This window comes from Nothobranchius furzeri, chromosome 2 (assembly GCF_043380555.1).
Source record: "Nothobranchius furzeri strain GRZ-AD chromosome 2, NfurGRZ-RIMD1, whole genome shotgun sequence".
Lineage (NCBI taxonomy): Eukaryota > Metazoa > Chordata > Actinopteri > Cyprinodontiformes > Nothobranchiidae > Nothobranchius > Nothobranchius furzeri.
Genome location: NC_091742.1, coordinates 75,233,858 through 75,251,458, shown reverse-complemented (window position 1 = coordinate 75,251,458; position 17,601 = coordinate 75,233,858). Strand labels below are relative to the sequence as shown.

General features: G+C 43.1%; 2 protein-coding genes across 5 annotated transcripts in view; one reads left to right on the top strand and one right to left on the bottom strand.

Annotated features, from left to right (window-relative positions):
- Nucleotides 1-3,839: 3,839 nt before the first annotated feature.
- prkd4 (protein kinase D4) lies at nt 3,840-16,549 on the top strand. 3 transcript variants are annotated; one of them, XM_070547958.1, is made up of 18 exons: nt 3,840-4,038; nt 4,350-4,486; nt 7,379-7,517; nt 7,611-7,742; nt 7,818-7,972; nt 9,152-9,347; nt 10,252-10,335; nt 11,085-11,241; nt 11,335-11,458; nt 12,556-12,633; nt 12,713-12,929; nt 13,009-13,034; nt 13,122-13,194; nt 13,265-13,533; nt 13,600-13,966; nt 14,047-14,132; nt 14,206-14,386; nt 14,516-16,549. In XM_070547958.1, exons 1-17 carry the CDS (start codon nt 3,927-3,929, stop codon nt 14,368-14,370), a joined length of 2,517 nt encoding a protein of 838 aa, XP_070404059.1. In that variant the 5' UTR covers nt 3,840-3,926; the 3' UTR covers nt 14,371-14,386; nt 14,516-16,549. The 3 variants fall into 3 exon arrangements, with proteins under 3 accessions (XP_070404059.1, XP_054603453.2, XP_070404060.1); XM_054747478.2 differs by having other exon boundaries at nt 14,206-16,549; XM_070547959.1 differs by having other exon boundaries at nt 3,953-4,038; nt 4,331-4,486; nt 14,206-16,549.
- The window catches only part of actn3b (actinin alpha 3b), a 43,579-nt gene continuing 42,135 nt past the window's right edge, over nt 16,158-17,601 (bottom strand). For both annotated transcript variants that reach the window (XM_070547957.1, XM_015946403.3), the window contains one exon: nt 16,158-17,300. In XM_070547957.1, the coding sequence (XP_070404058.1) occupies nt 17,142-17,300 (159 nt within the window). In that variant the 3' untranslated portion in view covers nt 16,158-17,141. The remainder of the gene's footprint in view (nt 17,301-17,601) is intronic.

Sequence of the window (17,601 nt, the reverse complement as noted above, 5' to 3'; positions counted from 1 at the left end):
TAACCATCCACTGGGTGCACTTCAGGTTTAAGGAACAAAAAAACACAAATACAGTCATGTTTCTGGGACGTTCAAAGAAACCTCAACATCGTTTCAATCTCTCTCTCTCTCTCTCTCTCTCTCTCTCTCTCTCTCTCTCTCTCTCTCTCTCTCTCTCTCTCTCTCTCTCTCTCTCTCTCTCTCTCTCTCTCTCTCTCTCTCTCTCTGCCTTGTTTTGTTTTTATGTAAATACAGTTTTAAATTATTGTTTCAGTCTGTGTGTGTCGTACATGTTATTTTTTACACTTTATTGGATTAAAGAGGGTCCTAACTGGAACAAATACACTATCTGATGGGAGGAGACTGGAAACGAATGAGGGATGATGGCAAGGTCAAAGGAAAGTACACAAATGGTTTATTAGGTTGTTGTTTGAATGAAAACTTTAAATATTTTTACCTCGATTTACTGAAAGGTTTCAGTCTAATCTGCCCACGTGAGCGTGCTGGATGTTTGTTCTCTGCTGGGGTCTAGAAGCTTTTGTCTCCACATCTAAGGAGTTCTTACCTCGTTCAGTTCTTCAGGATCTTACACTGTAAAAAACAATGTGCTGCTTTATCTCTGATTAATGCAGAAAGTAAATACTAAACTCTGATGTAAGTTATGGATCAATTTTAGGGTCTGAATGACGTAATAATAAAATAAAAACGGGATCATGAGATCAGAATGTTCAATCTATTTTATTTTTTAAGCAGATGCATCAGCTGCTGTATATTTGTTTAATGTGTCCCTCTCTTTTAGTTTGTGTCTTTTTGCACACGTTGATCCTCTTTGCTTTTTTTTACTTGATGGATCAAACCCGACAATCCATCCTCGGAATTTACTTTTCCTTTATTCGTGACGCTGAGCTTTTATTTTGAAGGGACAGACTACTGATGATCAGAATGATCATTTTCATGTGTACACTGATGTTTTTACACAATTGCGAACGCAAGAAATGGAAAAAATATCAGAACAGTTTCTCACAGAATGTACTTGTCTTATCAAAATAAAGTCAGACGAAAGTGACATCACATTTGTTTTATTTTGGTAAACATTTCAGTTCTACTTTATTAAAATGTATTGATGTTTTCTAAATTGTTTATGATCATTAGTGTGTAATGCATTAAAAATGTTTATAAAGCTGTTGCTATGTTTAAATATTCATAAATGCAAATTAATGGTATTTGTTATCTGCAAAATTACTTTCTAGTTAATAAGGGTGGTGTTATTGTAAAACTGAAACAAATTAATTTTTTTAAATGTGTTTTATTTCAAGAATAGTGTTCGCTGTTTTGTTCAAACTAAAGTCTTTAAATAACTATTCATTTCATTTCCGAGCATTAATCTTCTTATCAGCTTCTGAATGTTCAAGTTGGCCTTGGTTTGGGATTTTAATCAGGAAAAATGTTAAACGGGAGTTTGGGAAGTGAAAGAAGAAATGAATGAAGATTTAGGGAAAGAAAAGTGCTTTAATCAAGTGTTTGCAGCAATTAATACATGGGTGTCTGTTTTGTGTGTGTGTGTGTGTGTGTGTGTGTGTGTGTGTGTGTGTGTGTGTGTGTGTGTGTGTGTTGTCATGTAGCTGATGACACACACACAAACGCATATTCCAGTTGTATTCACACTTATGTGCTCTACTGTAGAAAGCAGGAACTTCAGGAATAATAACCTCCATAAAACTGCTGCAGATTCAAATATTTATCTTTAGGAGGATCCAAAGCTGCAAAGAAAACCAGAGTCCTCCTTTTGTTTTGATTTGAATCTTCTGAGAGAATCCTTCCTGTAGCCGTGGACGAGGAATGTTGTATCTTGTATCAATCTTTGTGTTTTATTTCAATAAAGAAATATTCCACTTTTAAAATCGATTGAGCGTCTCATACCTCTCCATCCACTTCCCATCACCACAACAGAAATGGCTTAAAGCAACTCTTAATACGTTTCCCACTTGTCCCTCCCACTGTTTGAAAGGGAATTTACAACATTTGTAAATCCAAAAGGGTTCAAATGAAGGCAACTGGACTTCTTTGGTTTCTTGAAGTCGTTTCTCTTCTCATCCGAGGAGCTTTGTCAGTTAAAACTGAATATGGGAGAGTCAAGCTTATAAGCTATAGCTGTCTGTTGTTTTTTAACGAGCAGAAACTACTCTGAGTACCCCGCCTCTCCATCCCCTGATGAGTTGTTAGCCTCTATTGAGAGGGAGTCGTGTTGACTAGATGCAGGAAGGTGTGGCCTAGACTGAAACTGCTTATGAATGAGATTCAAAGCTGCATTATAGGTGATGGAAAGGTGCAATTTAAGCCCATCCCCTATTTAAGGTGGGTTTTTTTCACATTTGACTGAGATAGCTTCTTTTACTCCTCTCTCAAACCATCTATCTTCTCTGTCCAGAATGTGGACTTTGTCATTTTAAGTGTGTCCCTTGTCCTTCAGGTGAAGGTGGACTGCAGAGTCTTGACCTGAAGAGGTGGCTCTCCGGTGTTGTGTTATGTTCTTGTGTAATTGTTGTTTAGTTTCCTTGATGTAAAGGTCTGGACAGTTCTCACTACATTAGACTGCTTAAACGACACCACTGAGCTTCTGTTTGGGTGTTTTGTCTTCTGGATGGACCAGGTTCTGTCTGAGGGTGTTGTTGGGTTTAAAGTTTACCGGGATGTTGTGTTTGGAGAAGATTCTTCTAAGTTTCTCTGAGACTCCTGTCACGTATGGGATGATGGTGCCTTTGCACCTGTTGTCCTTCTCTTTGCTGGTTGCTGTTTTGGATGCTTTTCCAGACTTCTTTGTAGATTTCACAAAGGCCCATTTAGGGTATCTGCAGTTTTGGAGAGCTTTATTGATGTGTTTTTCTTCCTTTTGTTTTCCTTCAGTCTTTGTGGGAATGTTCTCGGCCGATGGTGTAAAGTCCTGATGACTGACATTTTGTGCTCCAGTGGGTGATGTGAGTACAAATAGAAAATACTGATCTGTATGAGGTGGTTTCCTGTAGACTTCAATGCTGAGACTTCCATCTTGGTCAATTTGCACAGAACTGCTGTAGCTAGCACTAACAACAAGCTAACAGTAACAAACCAACTGAAGCCACAAAGTACACCTGATCTTTACATTTCTGTCCTGGAACAGCTCTGCATTTATGGTCTACAGAATAAAACTTAAAGTTACTCTAAACGGTTTCCTGCTTCTCCGCCCTACTGATTAAAAGTGGAATAACAACTGTCGTAAACAACCCTGCAGCTAGCACTAACAATGAGCTAACACTAACATGAGCCAAGTCTTACTAAATAAACCACGAAGAACAAATATCCACACTGTTGGCCAAAAAATATTATTACATACAAATCCAGTAGCAACAACGCCAGGTCACCATCGGTCTGTTATTTTGTAGTCTGCTTTAGCTCTCTCATACTAGTGTAGGCTGCGCCGATGTTCCCTCTCGTTAGCTCTCTGCTTCGCCCCCAAATACATTACTCTCTAACTTTTAGTTCTAAGCTCTGCCATGATGCCAACAGAAAATTTTAATTTTTTTTCTTCTTGTGCTTTTTATTGATGGTTGACAAGCTGATAAAGCTAATTGTTAGCCTTTACATTCACTATCAGCACAGTAAACAGCCATTGCCGTAAAGCGGAGGAGACCTCTCATATACCACTAAAACTGTTAAGTGTAGTTTCTAGGCAGCAGAGCACTACAGAGTGCTGTCCAAGGGGGACATTGCTCAAGAACAACTGAAACCAGTTAGAAATCAATAGCACAAAAACTCTAGTGTTGCTTTAAACCATGTCAGCAGTGTGTGTGTGTGTGTGTGTGTGTGTGTGTGTGCGTGCGTGCGTGCGTGCGTGCGTGCGTGCGTGTGTGTGTGTGTCACGTTTCACAGCCAGAGCTGGGGGTGTTAACCAAACTCAGAGGTGAGTACCTATGTGCTATTTCCTGTCTGTCAGACAGTCGAGCCCACCAGGCTTCACGGCCCCACCAGCTGTCTCCTCGGTCCAGGTCCAACATCAGAGCATGAGTGAAGCGAGATCAGAAGGTAAAAGTACCCATCGGGTGATGCTGATTCAGCTTTTTTATTTGATTTAAGAACATTTTGATGTGTTTTTGACACTGAAACCAGTTAGTTTTTGTAAAAACGGAAGAGAAATATCAGGTTACATCAGTAACTCTAAACTTAGAGGCTCTGAAAGTAATTCTGAAAGTTCCGTCATAAAGATTCTGTAGGTTTATTTCCTTTTTCTGGCTTTTTATTTTAAAAAAAGCTAATTTATCCTATTCTAATCCTTTAGTTTCTATAAGTCTGCATGTGCGACCACATTGTCCCACAGGCTGTGTCCATGTCCGCAGTGGCGCCCTCCAGTCCCACCTCACCGGCTCTGGTCCAGTTCCAGCTGGGCCTGTTCAGGGAGATGGTCCAAGTCTCCCCTGGGAATCTGAGCTACCGCCACGCTCGAAGGCTAGCAGCTGAGGTCATAGAGCGAAAGGTAATCTCACACAGGTTTGCAGGAACCTGGACCTTGTTTATATGGGAATATCATTTCCGACTGGACTGAGATCCGGTGGTGCTTTTGGGTTAGAGAAGATCTGAGCTTTGTGAGCGTTCCAATCAGAGAAAACGAGGACCAGAACATCTCCATCACCACCAGCAGCAGGCCTCATAAGGCAGGATGGATCCATTGATCACTTTGTGACGTTATATGATACTTCTGCAAATAAACATCATCTCTTCTCTCTAACACCATCCCACTGTGGAAACATTCAGTGGTTTCTGCCTGAAACGTAAGCAGCTGAACTCTGACAGGTCCATTAGTGTAGGATGGAGGAACGTGTAGGTTACTGCATGAGGAGGTGTGGTTTCTGATCAATGTTGGTAAATCCTGCAGAAGTCTGTTTTAAACTCAAGTTTAAAGTTGAAGTAAAAAGTGCAAAAAGTGTGGTTTAGGTCGTGAGCTGCAGATGTTGGTTTGTTTCTGGGCTGGTCCTCAGCGCTGGAGCTGTGTGGTCTGTGAGAGAGCAGAGAAGTTTCCAACCACAGCCTTCCTCCTATGTCGAGCAAACACACACACACACCCGGTGTCGCTCAGAGCCACCTTCTGACAGAAACCAGTTTCCAGGCTGCAGTTGTGTGTTTGTGTGTGTGTGTGTGTGTGTGTGTGTGTGTGTGTGTGTGTGTGTGTGTGTCAGAGTGAACATTGCCCTTTTACATTGTCAGCATTTTCTACCAGGAAAATGTAACAAAACAAAAGTTTTGCTGCCTGTGTTTATTATGTTTTAAAGAGCAAGTTCACTGAGAAACTGTTTTTAATTATTATCTTTGAAATGATCGGTCGCTCTTCAGTTTTTCATGCAGGCTGAACATGAAATGAGTCTCCTGCATTAGCTTCTGACAGAAAATAGATGGAAACGGCCGGATTAGAAAAGCCTGACAGATCTACATCACACTGAAAACGACCTTTCACGGACTCACCCATCTTGGCTCATAACGGGGAAGGCTGCTGTTGGTTTACCTTCCAGGAGAGAGCGCATCTCAGCTGGTAGAAGCTAACCGTTAGCATTAGCAATTCTTTCATCAATGTTCCAGAACAGAGTCAGTGGTAGAGTCTCGTTTCTGTTAGCCAATCAGAGGCAAGAGGTCTGAACATCAAGAAATAAGCCTCCAAATCCTGCCGTCTGAGGCTCAGCCGTGCTGAACTTCTAGTTCCTGAAACAAGAGTGCGAGAGCTTTTCCCCACACAGATGGTGTTACAAACCCTAGGTGTTAAGCGTTGTGGCAAGGGGTAACATAAAAACTGATGCGGACAAAGGAGGGGTGAGAGTAAATAAAAGGGTTTTATTTCGCAGAATTCAACCCAAAATACACAGTCCTAGACTGGAAAAGCTCAAAATGAATGTACTTAAACAAAACACACGAAGGAGAAACTGGAGATAACTCAAAACACCTGGGACAAACGGTCCCGGGGAGGAAAACACGACAATAACTATAGATCTAGAAATGAAAAACAAAGAGCCAGAACTAACTAAAAACCAAATCTCGACGGCTATCAATATTATTACAAACACAACTTAAAGCGAGCTATAAAGCTAAAAGCGAAAACAAACGGCCTCACTGGGGCAGAATCAAACAGATCTTCCAAACGAACCAAGGATACTCTTTACTGTTAGCTGAAGTCAAACCAAGTCAATCCGAATTACCAAACCGAGCTAATCGAGGAGAGAAATACAGAGGTTTAATCTGTGGTTCTCCCGCTGAGAAACTGAAACAGGAATCTTTTAAGAGCGTCTCATCAGCGGTAGATTGTCCACAGCTGAAGCAGAGTGGGCGGGCCGAGGCGGAGGCCAGCCTGATGGAGGACCTGTCCAAGGTCCTGAACAGCAGAGAGGGAACAGGACCGGGCCATACAAGGTGCGGGAGCCCAGGATCCGTAACAGATGGACTCACAACACATTCATTTGGACTAGAGACCACTGTAAATGTGCTAATATGACAAGTGAATGAGAGACTTTCAAATATTTTATTTCTCATCAGTAAACAAGCACACGTGCATGCTGGCGTGGCTCAAAAAAATAAGAGAACACTTTGAAAACAAATCAGGTGAGAGAAAAGAACTCTGCTGGAAATCTGTACTGACGTGTGACACGTTCCACATGAATAGACAAGCCTACAGAGGGCTGGTGATTCAGACTCACTGTGAACACTCAACTGAAGAACTGGTGCAGCACTCTGGTCCAATGTGCTGACAATTCACTACAGCACCTCCAGGTGCTCGTGCTTCTATGGTTTCTATGCTTTTATGTTGGTGCATGGATGGATGGTGTTCTGGTGCCTCTCCTCTCAGATTCTGGCCAGAGCATCACTGAGCTGCTGGACACTCTGATATGAAGCCCAGAGGTGTCAGTTGGACCCAAACATGATGTGTTGAATTTAGGTAAAGTGAGCATGGAGGCGATCATCCTCCATGACCTGGCTGTATAATTGTGCTGCTTCAGCACCACGAGGAGCCCGGTTCCCACTGCACCAGGAAAGAGTAACTGTGGACCTGAGCATTTCACCCTGACACGTGTTGGTTGTCATGGTACCGTCATCCATCTTGTGCTGGAACTGTTAGTTCTGTTCTACAGAGCTAAAACAATCTGCAGTGTAGCATCTACATATCAGCATCAGTATCAGCAACACACACACAAAACAAAAACACATGGGGCAAACTACTCTGTAGAGTTCTGGCAGGGCTCGTCCTGTTCCTCCTCACACAAGGAGCAGATACAGGTCCCACTGATGGGTGAAGGACCTTGGACGGCCCTATCCTCCTGATAACGGAGATAGAAGAGCTCTTTGAGATGATCCTGAGGTCTGATTGGATGAATCTTCTCGTGTGAAGGCTCCGGACTGCAGCCTGCTCGGTCCTGGTGAGAAGATCTTATTGTTCAGACACCAACCCGCCACTGAGCAGCTGCTGCAGAGACTGACCGACCAGGACCAGCTGCAGGATGGGGACCTCATCGAGGTCATTGTCGCAGGTAATTTCTTTCCACTCAAAGATTTGGTTTCAAAGCCACTGATCTGTGTTTTTCTTCCTTTTTTTCTGATCGGTGGTTTTTGTCCTGACTCAGGATCAGCCTCCGTGGCCGAGGTGAGGATGCTCCCCCACTCCCTGGTGGTCCAGTCTTACCGGACCCCCACCTTCTGCCACCACTGTGGTGAGATGCTGTGGGGTCTGGTGAGACAGGGCTTGAAATGTGATGGTAAGAAGATCCAAACTCCAACAAATCTTTAAAAATTCCAGACTCCCCATGTTTCTTTGTGCTCATCTACACCAGGTTGTGGACTAGACTTCCATAAACGCTGTGCTTTCCTGCTGCCCAACGACTGCAGTCGAGCACGGCGGCAGGTCAGCACCAGCGTCTCCCTGTTCCCGCCACGGAGACCTCGAACGCACTCGTTATCTAGTCAGACAGGAGGCAGTCTGGAGGAGGTAAGATGATGATCTACTTACTCAAAACCCTCCCCAGTCAAATCAGACGTGCCCCAGGGCTCTGTCCTGGGGCCCCTCCTCTTCATAATCTATCTCCACCCTCTCAGCAATATCTTCCGCAAATTTAATATCCAGTTTCACTGCTTCGCGGATGACACACAGCTCTACATTTCCAGTAAACCCAACTCAATTCTCCCACCATCCTCCCTTACCCTCTGCCTCTCAGAATCTCACCTCTAATTTCCTCAAACTCAACGGCAATAAAACTGAACTTCTTCTGGTTGGTACCAAAATCCGCCATCTCTAAATCTGACAGCCTTTCCTTAACTATTGACAGCGCCACCGTCTCCCCCTCCCCTCAGGTCAAGAGTCTGGGTGTCATCCTCGACAGTTCACTTTCTTTTCAAGCTCACATTAATAACATAATTCGGTCAGCATATTTCCATCTTCGTTCCATAAACCGTCTCCACCCCTCACTTACCCCTCACACTGCCGCCATTCTCGTCCACAGCCTCGTCACCTCCCGTCTCGATTATTGCAATTCACTTCTTTATGGTCTCCCCAACAAACTCCTTCATAAACTGCAACTGGTCCAGAATTCAGCAGCCCGTATTATCACCAGAACCCCTTTCTTTCACCACATCACCCCGGTTCTCCAACAGCTTCACTGGCTTCCAGATAAATTCAGGTCCATCTTCAAAATTCTCCTCCATACCTTCAAAGCAATCCACAGCCTCTCTCCTCCATATATCTCAGACCTTATAAGTATTCACACCCCCTACCGTTCTCTCAGATCTTCTTCCTCCATCCATCTTGCTGTTCCTTCTGCCTGTCTCACTACCATGGGGAGCAGAGCTTTCAGCCACTCTGCTCCCCGTTTCTGGAACTCACTCCCCCCAGACATCAGGAGTATCGACAGTTTCACCCTTTTCAGAACCAAACTCAAAACACACGTTTAAATCTGCCTATGATCTCTGATTTTATTCAACAGTTTCTCTTTGCTTTTTTTTTTCTTCTTCTTTGCGTTTATTGTTGTTTTAATGTATTTTCTGAATGTATTTTCTGTCAAGTGACCTTGGGTGTTCTGAAAGGCACTTTTAAATTAAATGTATTATTATTATTACTGGTGGATCCCTTCACACACCCTCTCTCATGGCTTATTTCTTTTTACTATCTAAGATCAGCTTGTCCAAGCCGTTGTCCAGACCTCCGTCGTGGAACGAGCCTCCCATCTGGCTGGGAGTCGGGTGTGGGGACAGGAGCAGACCTCAGGTCCCCCACACCTTCCACATCCACAGCTACACCAAACCCACAGTGTGCCAGTACTGCCAACGGCTGCTCAAAGGGCTCTTCAGACAGGGGTTGCAGTGCTCGGGTAAGGGACTGGGGCACACATGAGTCTTTCCTCACTTTCAGGGAAGAAGCTTTACAGGTGTGGAACACTGAAAAAACATTTCTTAATAATTATTTCTGATTATAATCAATCTCTCCAAAAGTTTAAATCCTGTTCAAAGCAACAAATCACCGATTCTGACATCAGGAAGCTATGCTGAAAGCACTGGATTACTAAAAACTAATGACCTTCTTTCCTCTTATCAGTTACTTAACTGATCAAACTAACTAGTTACTGTCATCAGTTACTTATTGTTCCAGTTACTTGAAGGCTAAGTTCACTGAGAAACCATTCTGATTTGTTATTATTTTAAATGTGATCAGTCACTCTGAGTTTTTCATGCAGACCAAACATGAAAATAGTCTCCTACACCTATCTCCTGCATTAGTTTCTGATAGAAAACAAACGGTGAAACTCTAGGATTAGAATATCCTGACAGATCTACGTCACACTGTCACTTAACATTCATTGACTCACCCATCTTGACTCACGAAGGGGAAGGCTGTTGTTGGTTTAGCGTCCAGGAAACCGCAGAGAATGTCCCGACTAGTAGAAGCTAGCTGTTAGCATTAGCAACTCTGCACACAGCAGAACTCCTCCAGGTTTGTGTTATTGGTGAAGATAAAACATCAACTCTGCAGAGCAAACAGAGTCAGCTGTAGAGTCGTGTTGCTGTTAGCTCTTCCGGGGCGAGGTTTCCGAAAATCAGAAAATAAAGCTCCAAAAACCTGTCGTTTCACCAGCTGTGATGTGGCTCACTTCTAGTTCCTGAAACAGGTGCACCGGAGCTTTGTTTCCCCAGAGTACAAGTCATAAGGCTTTCATTTCTACTAGAGACCACGGCAAATGTATTGATTAAACACGTGAACCGCTCCTTTGTCCTCAGACTGCAGGTTTAACTGCCATCGGCGCTGTCAGCCGCTAGTCTCCAGAGACTGTCCAGGAGAGAAGAGGAACGTTAACGGAGACGGTGAGTTTCTGGGATTCAGACTGAGATGGATCAGATGTCTGGATCTGATGTTTGTGAAATTTTCTCATGAGCGCAGACTCAGGTCGGCACGGCTTCTCTGGGAATGTCGTGACAAACGTGTCGGACTCGGAGAAAACACAATAAACCTCTGTGGGGTTTTAATATAACTTCAAATCGCACATTTGACTTTTTGTAATTCTTGCAAATTTCAAGTGTTTTTGAGGAACAATTTCCATCAGATTCCGTCTCAGAAAATAGAACTCAAGGGATGAGCCACTGCAGCGTCTGCTCATCAGACAGCTGAGCCCAGGACCTTTGATGAATACTCTTTCAATGTTTAATTTTTGCATTTATTTAAAATCGTTTATGCACAGAAATATCACAATGGTTTTATTTTTGACCCACTTTACTGTTGGCTTTCTGATGCAAAACTCAAAAATCCTACTTGTTGTTGTTCATAAACGCACCATATCTAAGTTGCTAATTCTCATTAGCACTAGCATAAATAACTTTTAGCTTTTAATTTCCACCTGTACAGTTTGTTAATGTTAATGTTTCCGTTTTGAAGTCTTTTATTTTGTCATTTTAAGTCTTTCTTTAGTTGTAGAAATTGGAAAGTGGCCAATTCAGAGGTTTGATCACAATCGAGAATTGGAATGGTTCCTAAAAACAAGCATCGTATGATTTAAATATAAAGAATCACACTTTCCCCCAGTTTTAATTGACAATGCTCTCATTTTTTTCCCCAGAATCCTCAGTGTCTGCCCACAGCTGCCCGCCTAGCAGTGAGGACAACGATTCGGAGCTGACCAACATGATGCAGGACGTGTCGGATGATGAGATGTCTACAGATTGTGACCTGGTGGCTGAGACTGGTGAGGTGGAACCACTGAGGGCGCCGATGAGGTTAGAAGGTCACTGATGTTTTCTGCCCCACACTGCCACCTAGAGGCAGGAACTAACACTATCACCGCTTCATTCCCGCATGGCCTCCACTAGTCCCTGCTTCAGCAGCAACATTCCCCTGATGAGGCTCGTCCAGTCGGCCTATCACACTAAGAGGAGACCAGGGGGGGTTCTGAGAGAGGGGTGGCTGCTGCACCACACCAACACAGACACACTGGTGACACACACACACACACACACACACACACACACACACACACACACACACACACACACACACACACACACACACACACACGCACTCTCTCTCTCTCTCTCTCTCTCTCTCTCTCTCTCTCTCTCTCTCTCTCTCTCTCTCTCTCTCTCTCTCTCTCCCTCTGCCTCTGCCTCTCTATGATTATGGTTACCTCACCTGGGTCACCTTCTCCATAACGACCCTAATTACATGGACTTGAATTGGTATCACGTACTAATGCATTTCTGGTTTATTAGAGCTCATTTATTCTGTGCACATTGAGATAATAAATACTTTGAATCACGTAAACTTAAATAAACCTTATAATTTCTAGGGTTGCACCGGTAGGACAAACTGGGCTGATATCCGATATTACTGCTGCTGTTATGGCTGATAACTGACAGCCATGTATTATAAACTGTATATTACCCATCACCTTCACCCCCCCCCCCCCCCAAGCAAAAAAATAAATAAAAAATCAAATATGTAAACAAAATGGAAATAAACACTGGTTGTTATGATCAGACCAGTTGATGGTGATTTAGTGGTTGCCTGTGAGTTATTACCTTAGTTTGGATAATTTTGCTTATGTTATCTTGGTTGTTTTTGTATTTTCACTGTGAATATTTATGGAGGACCCACTTGAAAACAAGATGGTTCATCTCAAGTGGTTTCATCCTCCGAAAATACAAGTGAATAGATCAACAAATAGACCGACATCAGCTGATATTAGTGTGGATGCCAGTAAATTGTTATCCCCCATTATTACCTTTCCAATCACTTTGTGTGAATGTTTCAACGCTCACAGAATCCATCGGGCAAACCCTCTAATGGCCAACACGTGACTTACTACTGTTAAACAATCACATTATTTTCTATACAGTTTTGCATAATTAGATAATAAAATAAATAAAATTGGCACCTGCCACCTGCACTACAAAGACTCTCCACCAGAGGGCAGAAAACAGTCTCAAGTTTCTGAGGAACGTACCAATCCTGTTGTAGAATCTTAGAATATGACATGTTGACTTTTTACGTACGGTGTTCCTAATTTTACCTCTTTTTTCCTCTGTTTCCAGAGAAAACGGCATTACTGGATCCTGGACGGTAAGAGCATCACTCTGTACCAGAACGAGAGCAGCACCAAGTACTACAAGGTGAGATGTTGGAGCAACTCTTTAAGAAAAGAAATGGAAGAAACATGGAGCCAGATGAATCCTTCCACCTTTCTCGCAGGAGATCTCACTCTCCGAGGTGCTGCAGGTCCGAGGCTCCTCCCACTTCTCCGCTTCCTCGTTGCCATGCAAGAGTGACGTTCACTCCTTTGAGCTGGTGATGGCCTCGCTGGTGTTTAGCGTGCATGCCGGTGCTGATGGAGTGGCGTGGGAGAGCGCCATCCGCCAGGCTCTGAGGCCCGTTCAAAGCAGCAGAGAACCTGGAGAAGAGCATTGGGGTTAGCCCACCAGAACCTCCATCCCTGCAGGATGATAAAATACCCATCTTCTGTTTCTAATGATCGTTTCTGCTTACAGATGAGGAGCAGCAGATAAACGGTGGGGTGAGTAAATGGTTTAAGTTTTTAAACACATGCAGAAGGTTTTTTTTTGTTCTTCTTGTACTTTAACGTGATGGTAACGTGTTTCAGGACATCAGCTCCGCGTACCAGATCTTTACAGACGAGGTTCTGGGTTCAGGACAGTTCGGAGTTGTCTACAAGGGTAAGTTTGAGACATCTGAGATCAAAGTCCAGTGGTTTGGCTTCTAGGAAGATCACGTGTTGTTCCACAGGTACTCACAGGACGTCAGGTCGATCGGTAGCCATCAAGGTCATCGATAAGACGCGTTTCCCCACCAAACAGGAGAGACAGCTGAGGAACGAAGGGGCCATCCTACAGAATCTGTCCCACCCTGGTGTGGTCCTACTGGAGGGAATGTTTGAAACATCCAGGCACGTCTTCGTCGTCATGGAGAAGGTCCATGGAGACATGCTGGAGATGATTATGTCCAGCGAGAAAGGCCGTCTCCCTGAACGCATCACTCGTTTCCTGGTCATACAGGTGAGAGGTCCATAAACGCATCGTTTTTTGAGTCTTTGGTGTTTATTTGTGGACCTCTGGCTGCAGATACTTGAAGCGCTGCGGTATCTCCACCTGAAGCACATTGCTCACTGCGACCTGAAGCCAGAGAACGTCCTGCTGGCCTCTCCTGACCCCTTCCCTCAGGTCAAGTTGTGCGACTTTGGCTTCGCCCGCATCATTGGCGAGAAGTCGTTTCGCCGCTCGGTGGTGGGCACGCCGGCCTACCTGGCACCTGAGGTGATCAGCAGCAATGGCTACAACCGCTCCCTGGACATGTGGTCAGTGGGCGTGGTCATGTACGTCAGCCTGAGCGGCACCTTCCCCTTCAACGAGGACGAAGACATCCGGCAGCAGATCACTAACGCTGCCTTCCTGTACCCCCGACAGCCCTGGGCCTCTGTGTCACTGAAAGGTCAGATCTCACTTTGTGGAAAGTTTTAGTGCCAAGTTAAAAAAAAAACACTTGCTAAGCATTTCAACTTTCCTCTTTAGCGGTGAGTCTGATCAACAACCTGCTGCAGGTGTCTATGAAATGCAGATTCACCGTGGGCAAAGCTCTGGGACACTCCTGGCTGCAGGTCACACACTATCCCCTTGGATTAGCATGGAGATGTGATCAGATACACTCATCTTGTTTCCATTCTCCTTCAGGACTTTCAGCTGTGGTGTGACCTCCGAGAGTTTGAGCTAAGGATAGGCTGCAGGTATCTGACGCACCAAGGAGACGAGGATCACTGGATGCGCTACGCTCAGGAAAAAGGGCTGGTCTTCCCCTTTTATCCCTGCTGGGATCCTGACAAGGAACTGGGCCTGTGATGTCATCACAGAGGAAGTATGTCACAGCCTTTACTTTGTTTTTTATTAGACTGATAGTATGGCACAGCAGAGAGAGAGAGAGAAAAAAGACTTTTATACAAAGGGAAATTTGCAAAAGATACTAAACAAATTGCATTTCTTGCAGAAATGCTGTTTGAGTGCTGATAGCTGAAAATGACGTCTAAATCTGGACCAAGTTCACTCATTTTTTTCAACACGTTTGTAGTGGTCTCTAGTATAAATGAATGCCTCGTGAGTCTGTAGGATTAAAGCTCTGGCACTCCTGTTTCAGAAGGTAGAAGTGAGCCAAAGGAGAGGTGAGTGGCAGGTTTTGGACTCTCATTTCCTGATATTTGGATATCTCACCTCTGATTGGTTAACAGCAACTCAACTCACTGACTCAGTTCATTGTACAACGTTGATGTTTTATCGCTACAAATAGCACAAGTCTCAATGAGTTCTGTTGTGTGGTGGAGTTGCTAATGCTAACAGTTAGCTTCTACTACCCAAGACACGCTCTGCTGTTTCCTGAAAGCTAAACCAACATCTGCCTTCCCCATTGTGAGCCAAGATGGGCTGGTCCATGAACGTTAATTTTCAGTGTGGCTTTTCTAACCCGAGCGTTTCCCCATCTATTTTCTATCACCAGCTAAAGCAGGAAATAGGGGTAGAAGACTATTGTTGAACCTGACATCAAAGTGACTGATAGTATTTCAAAAATAACACGTAAAAAACATTTTCTCAGTGAACCTGCTTTAAGAACTGAAGTGAAGCTGAAATTGAGCCAAAATGTCAAAATTCGCAGAATGTTTTTAAAATTTTAAAGTGAGATAATGATTTATTTTTCCTTTCTGCCTTTGCTTCGCCCACTTGGTTACTATGGTTTTGATGCACGTTTGCTGATGCATTTAAACGAGTTGAAGACGTTCACACGTATTACACGGTGCTAAAAATCACAGAGAATGTTGAATCTCTTAAAAGGTATAAAATACGTCAGTGCCAGAGTATATAGTCTTCAAGTTCTGAAGGAGTTGAACATTTTGATACCATCTTTGGTGTGTTCTTGCTGTGTTGAAATTCTAATTCCATCTTTTATTTCTTTTTAAAACACAGAAAAGTTTTATTTACCTGCAACATTTCGTTTGCGGTTGCAAACTTCGTCAGACTGACGAAACTAAATGTTGCAGGTAAATAAAACTTTTCTGTGTTTTAAAAAGAAATAAAAGATGGAATTTTGATACCAAATTTGCTGAGATAGGTGAAAACTGTCAAACAAGAAGGAAAAACCCCGTTTATTACCAAAGAGAATCGGGAATACTTTAGTTTTAATGCTTACGCATTAAAGCAATCAGAAAATGTGTTCTGAAAATTCTAATTCCAGCAAACTATTTTTATAAATGTAAAGAATTTGTGACTTTTGTTTAAATCTATTACATTATGTTTTTATGTATATGCTGTACAAGAAGTGTAAAAAGAACGGGATTCAAAAGAAATGTTTGAACTGCTACTGTTGGCTCATTAAGATCACCATGGTAACCTGAGAAAAAAAGCTGAAAAACTGGATATAAAATAAAAACTGTTAAATTGTAAATGTTTTGTGTTTTATTTAGAAAAATAAATGTTACTTCCATTTTGGAAGAGAGAATGATGATGATGTAATTGAACTGTGACAGGATTTCAGAGTTAATTTGAATCTTGTTTATTCGCTAAAAGTTTTTGGGGGAAACAAGAACCAAAATTGTGGAAAAAAAATGATGCAATTAATGAGAAAAACCACAAACAGCTGCTTAATACCATAATTTTCCTTTTTATTTCAATTGAGTTTTTCAAAAATGGAACCATTTAAATGCCAGTTTTGTTTTTTGACAGAATGATTAGAGGGGAGGAAGAAGAGGGGAATGGAGCAACGGTGAAACTCAAAAACCATCAAACATGCTCAGAGGAGTCGACTCACACTGGTTATCATGGCTGACCTGTCGTATTGTTTTCCTTAATGGGACCAGAACCTTTTGTGCTTCCTGACTGTGGTCCCGTCCCGCTGATTCTTCTTTAGTTTTCTACTTCCTGTTTCCTCCCTGCTGACATCATCTCTCTCTTTAACTCACACGCACTCTAAACTAGAGTGTGAACAGAGGAGGGATGTGGATCCTTCCATTTCCATTCTCGAGTCGCCATGGTCGCCGTCACATTTACCCACAGTGCTTTTCTCTCTGTCTTCACCTTAATATTTTGGTGCTCTGGTTTGTTCCTGGGTTTCTTAAGGATTTCTGGGTTTCACAGTCATTTATTTATGAATTTATTTATTTTCACACTGAGACATTTGCCTCTGTGATAAAAACACCTGACCTGCTCTGACTCCTCTGACTGCTGACAGGTTCCTACAGATGCTGTGTGGTTTTCTAAACGTTAACGTCGCATGCATCTGCTCAAATACACAACCAACCACGCCAACTGACCAACCAGCTTTTAATCACATTTTCTTCTTTAATTACCCTTCCACAAAAATGAAATTGTTAAAGAGGAGGAGGGCAGGAGGGTTTGCTCAAACAGCTCTGTGTTTAATATTTACTTTTGTAACTTTGTGATACATCGTTTTAAATGTCTGAGCAAAGTTCTGTGTCCTCTTCCTCTCTGGGCGGGAAGACGGGGAATTAGGGGGGGAGAAAGTTCAAATTTGAGAGAGGAATAAGATAATAAAGCGTTTAGGAGGGCAGTGGAAGGGTTAAACAAAACTCTCCTAACAGGAGAAATAGAAGATGGGGAGGTGGTGTTTATAAGTCACTCTCTCCGTAGAGGGCGCTGGAGAAGGAGATGTAGTCCAGGGCGCCGGGGGCGGCGTCGGGTCCGACATATCTGGTCATGCGGCTGATGCAGTACTCTGCCTGATCAGGCGGTAGCTCTCTGCGCAGCTCGTCCACTGTGATGTAGCTCTGCAGCACACAGATGAAAGTTACAACTTACTCTCTGAAAGGTGCAAGAATGACATCTTGTGGTGAAATGTGGGTACTGCAGTCCATGTATCAAAACAAACAAGTCTGCTCTGAGTGAATGTTGCCAGCTGCAGATCAATTCAATTCAATTCCAATTCAAAAAAACTTTAATCATCCCTGAGGGGCAATTATTTCAGTACAGAAGAATTGGTACTGTGGTCATCAGCAGAAGTTTCTAGATGACGAGTCGTACAAACTAAGTTCAGAAGCAGATAAATACATTTCTCTGTAATAGCGAGTT

Bases quoted from the DNA above. Each gene is read 5' to 3' on its own strand.
- prkd4 (XM_070547958.1), top strand. From the start codon at position 3,927: ATGTGCTATTTCCTGTCTGTCAGACAGTCGAGCCCACCAGGCTTCACG. The intron at 4,039-4,349 runs GTAAAAGTACCC...CCATGTCCGCAG, and splicing joins GAGTGAAGCGAGATCAGAAG to TGGCGCCCTCCAGTCCCACC. The intron at 7,743-7,817 runs GTAAGAAGATCC...CATCTACACCAG, and splicing joins ACAGGGCTTGAAATGTGATG to GTTGTGGACTAGACTTCCAT.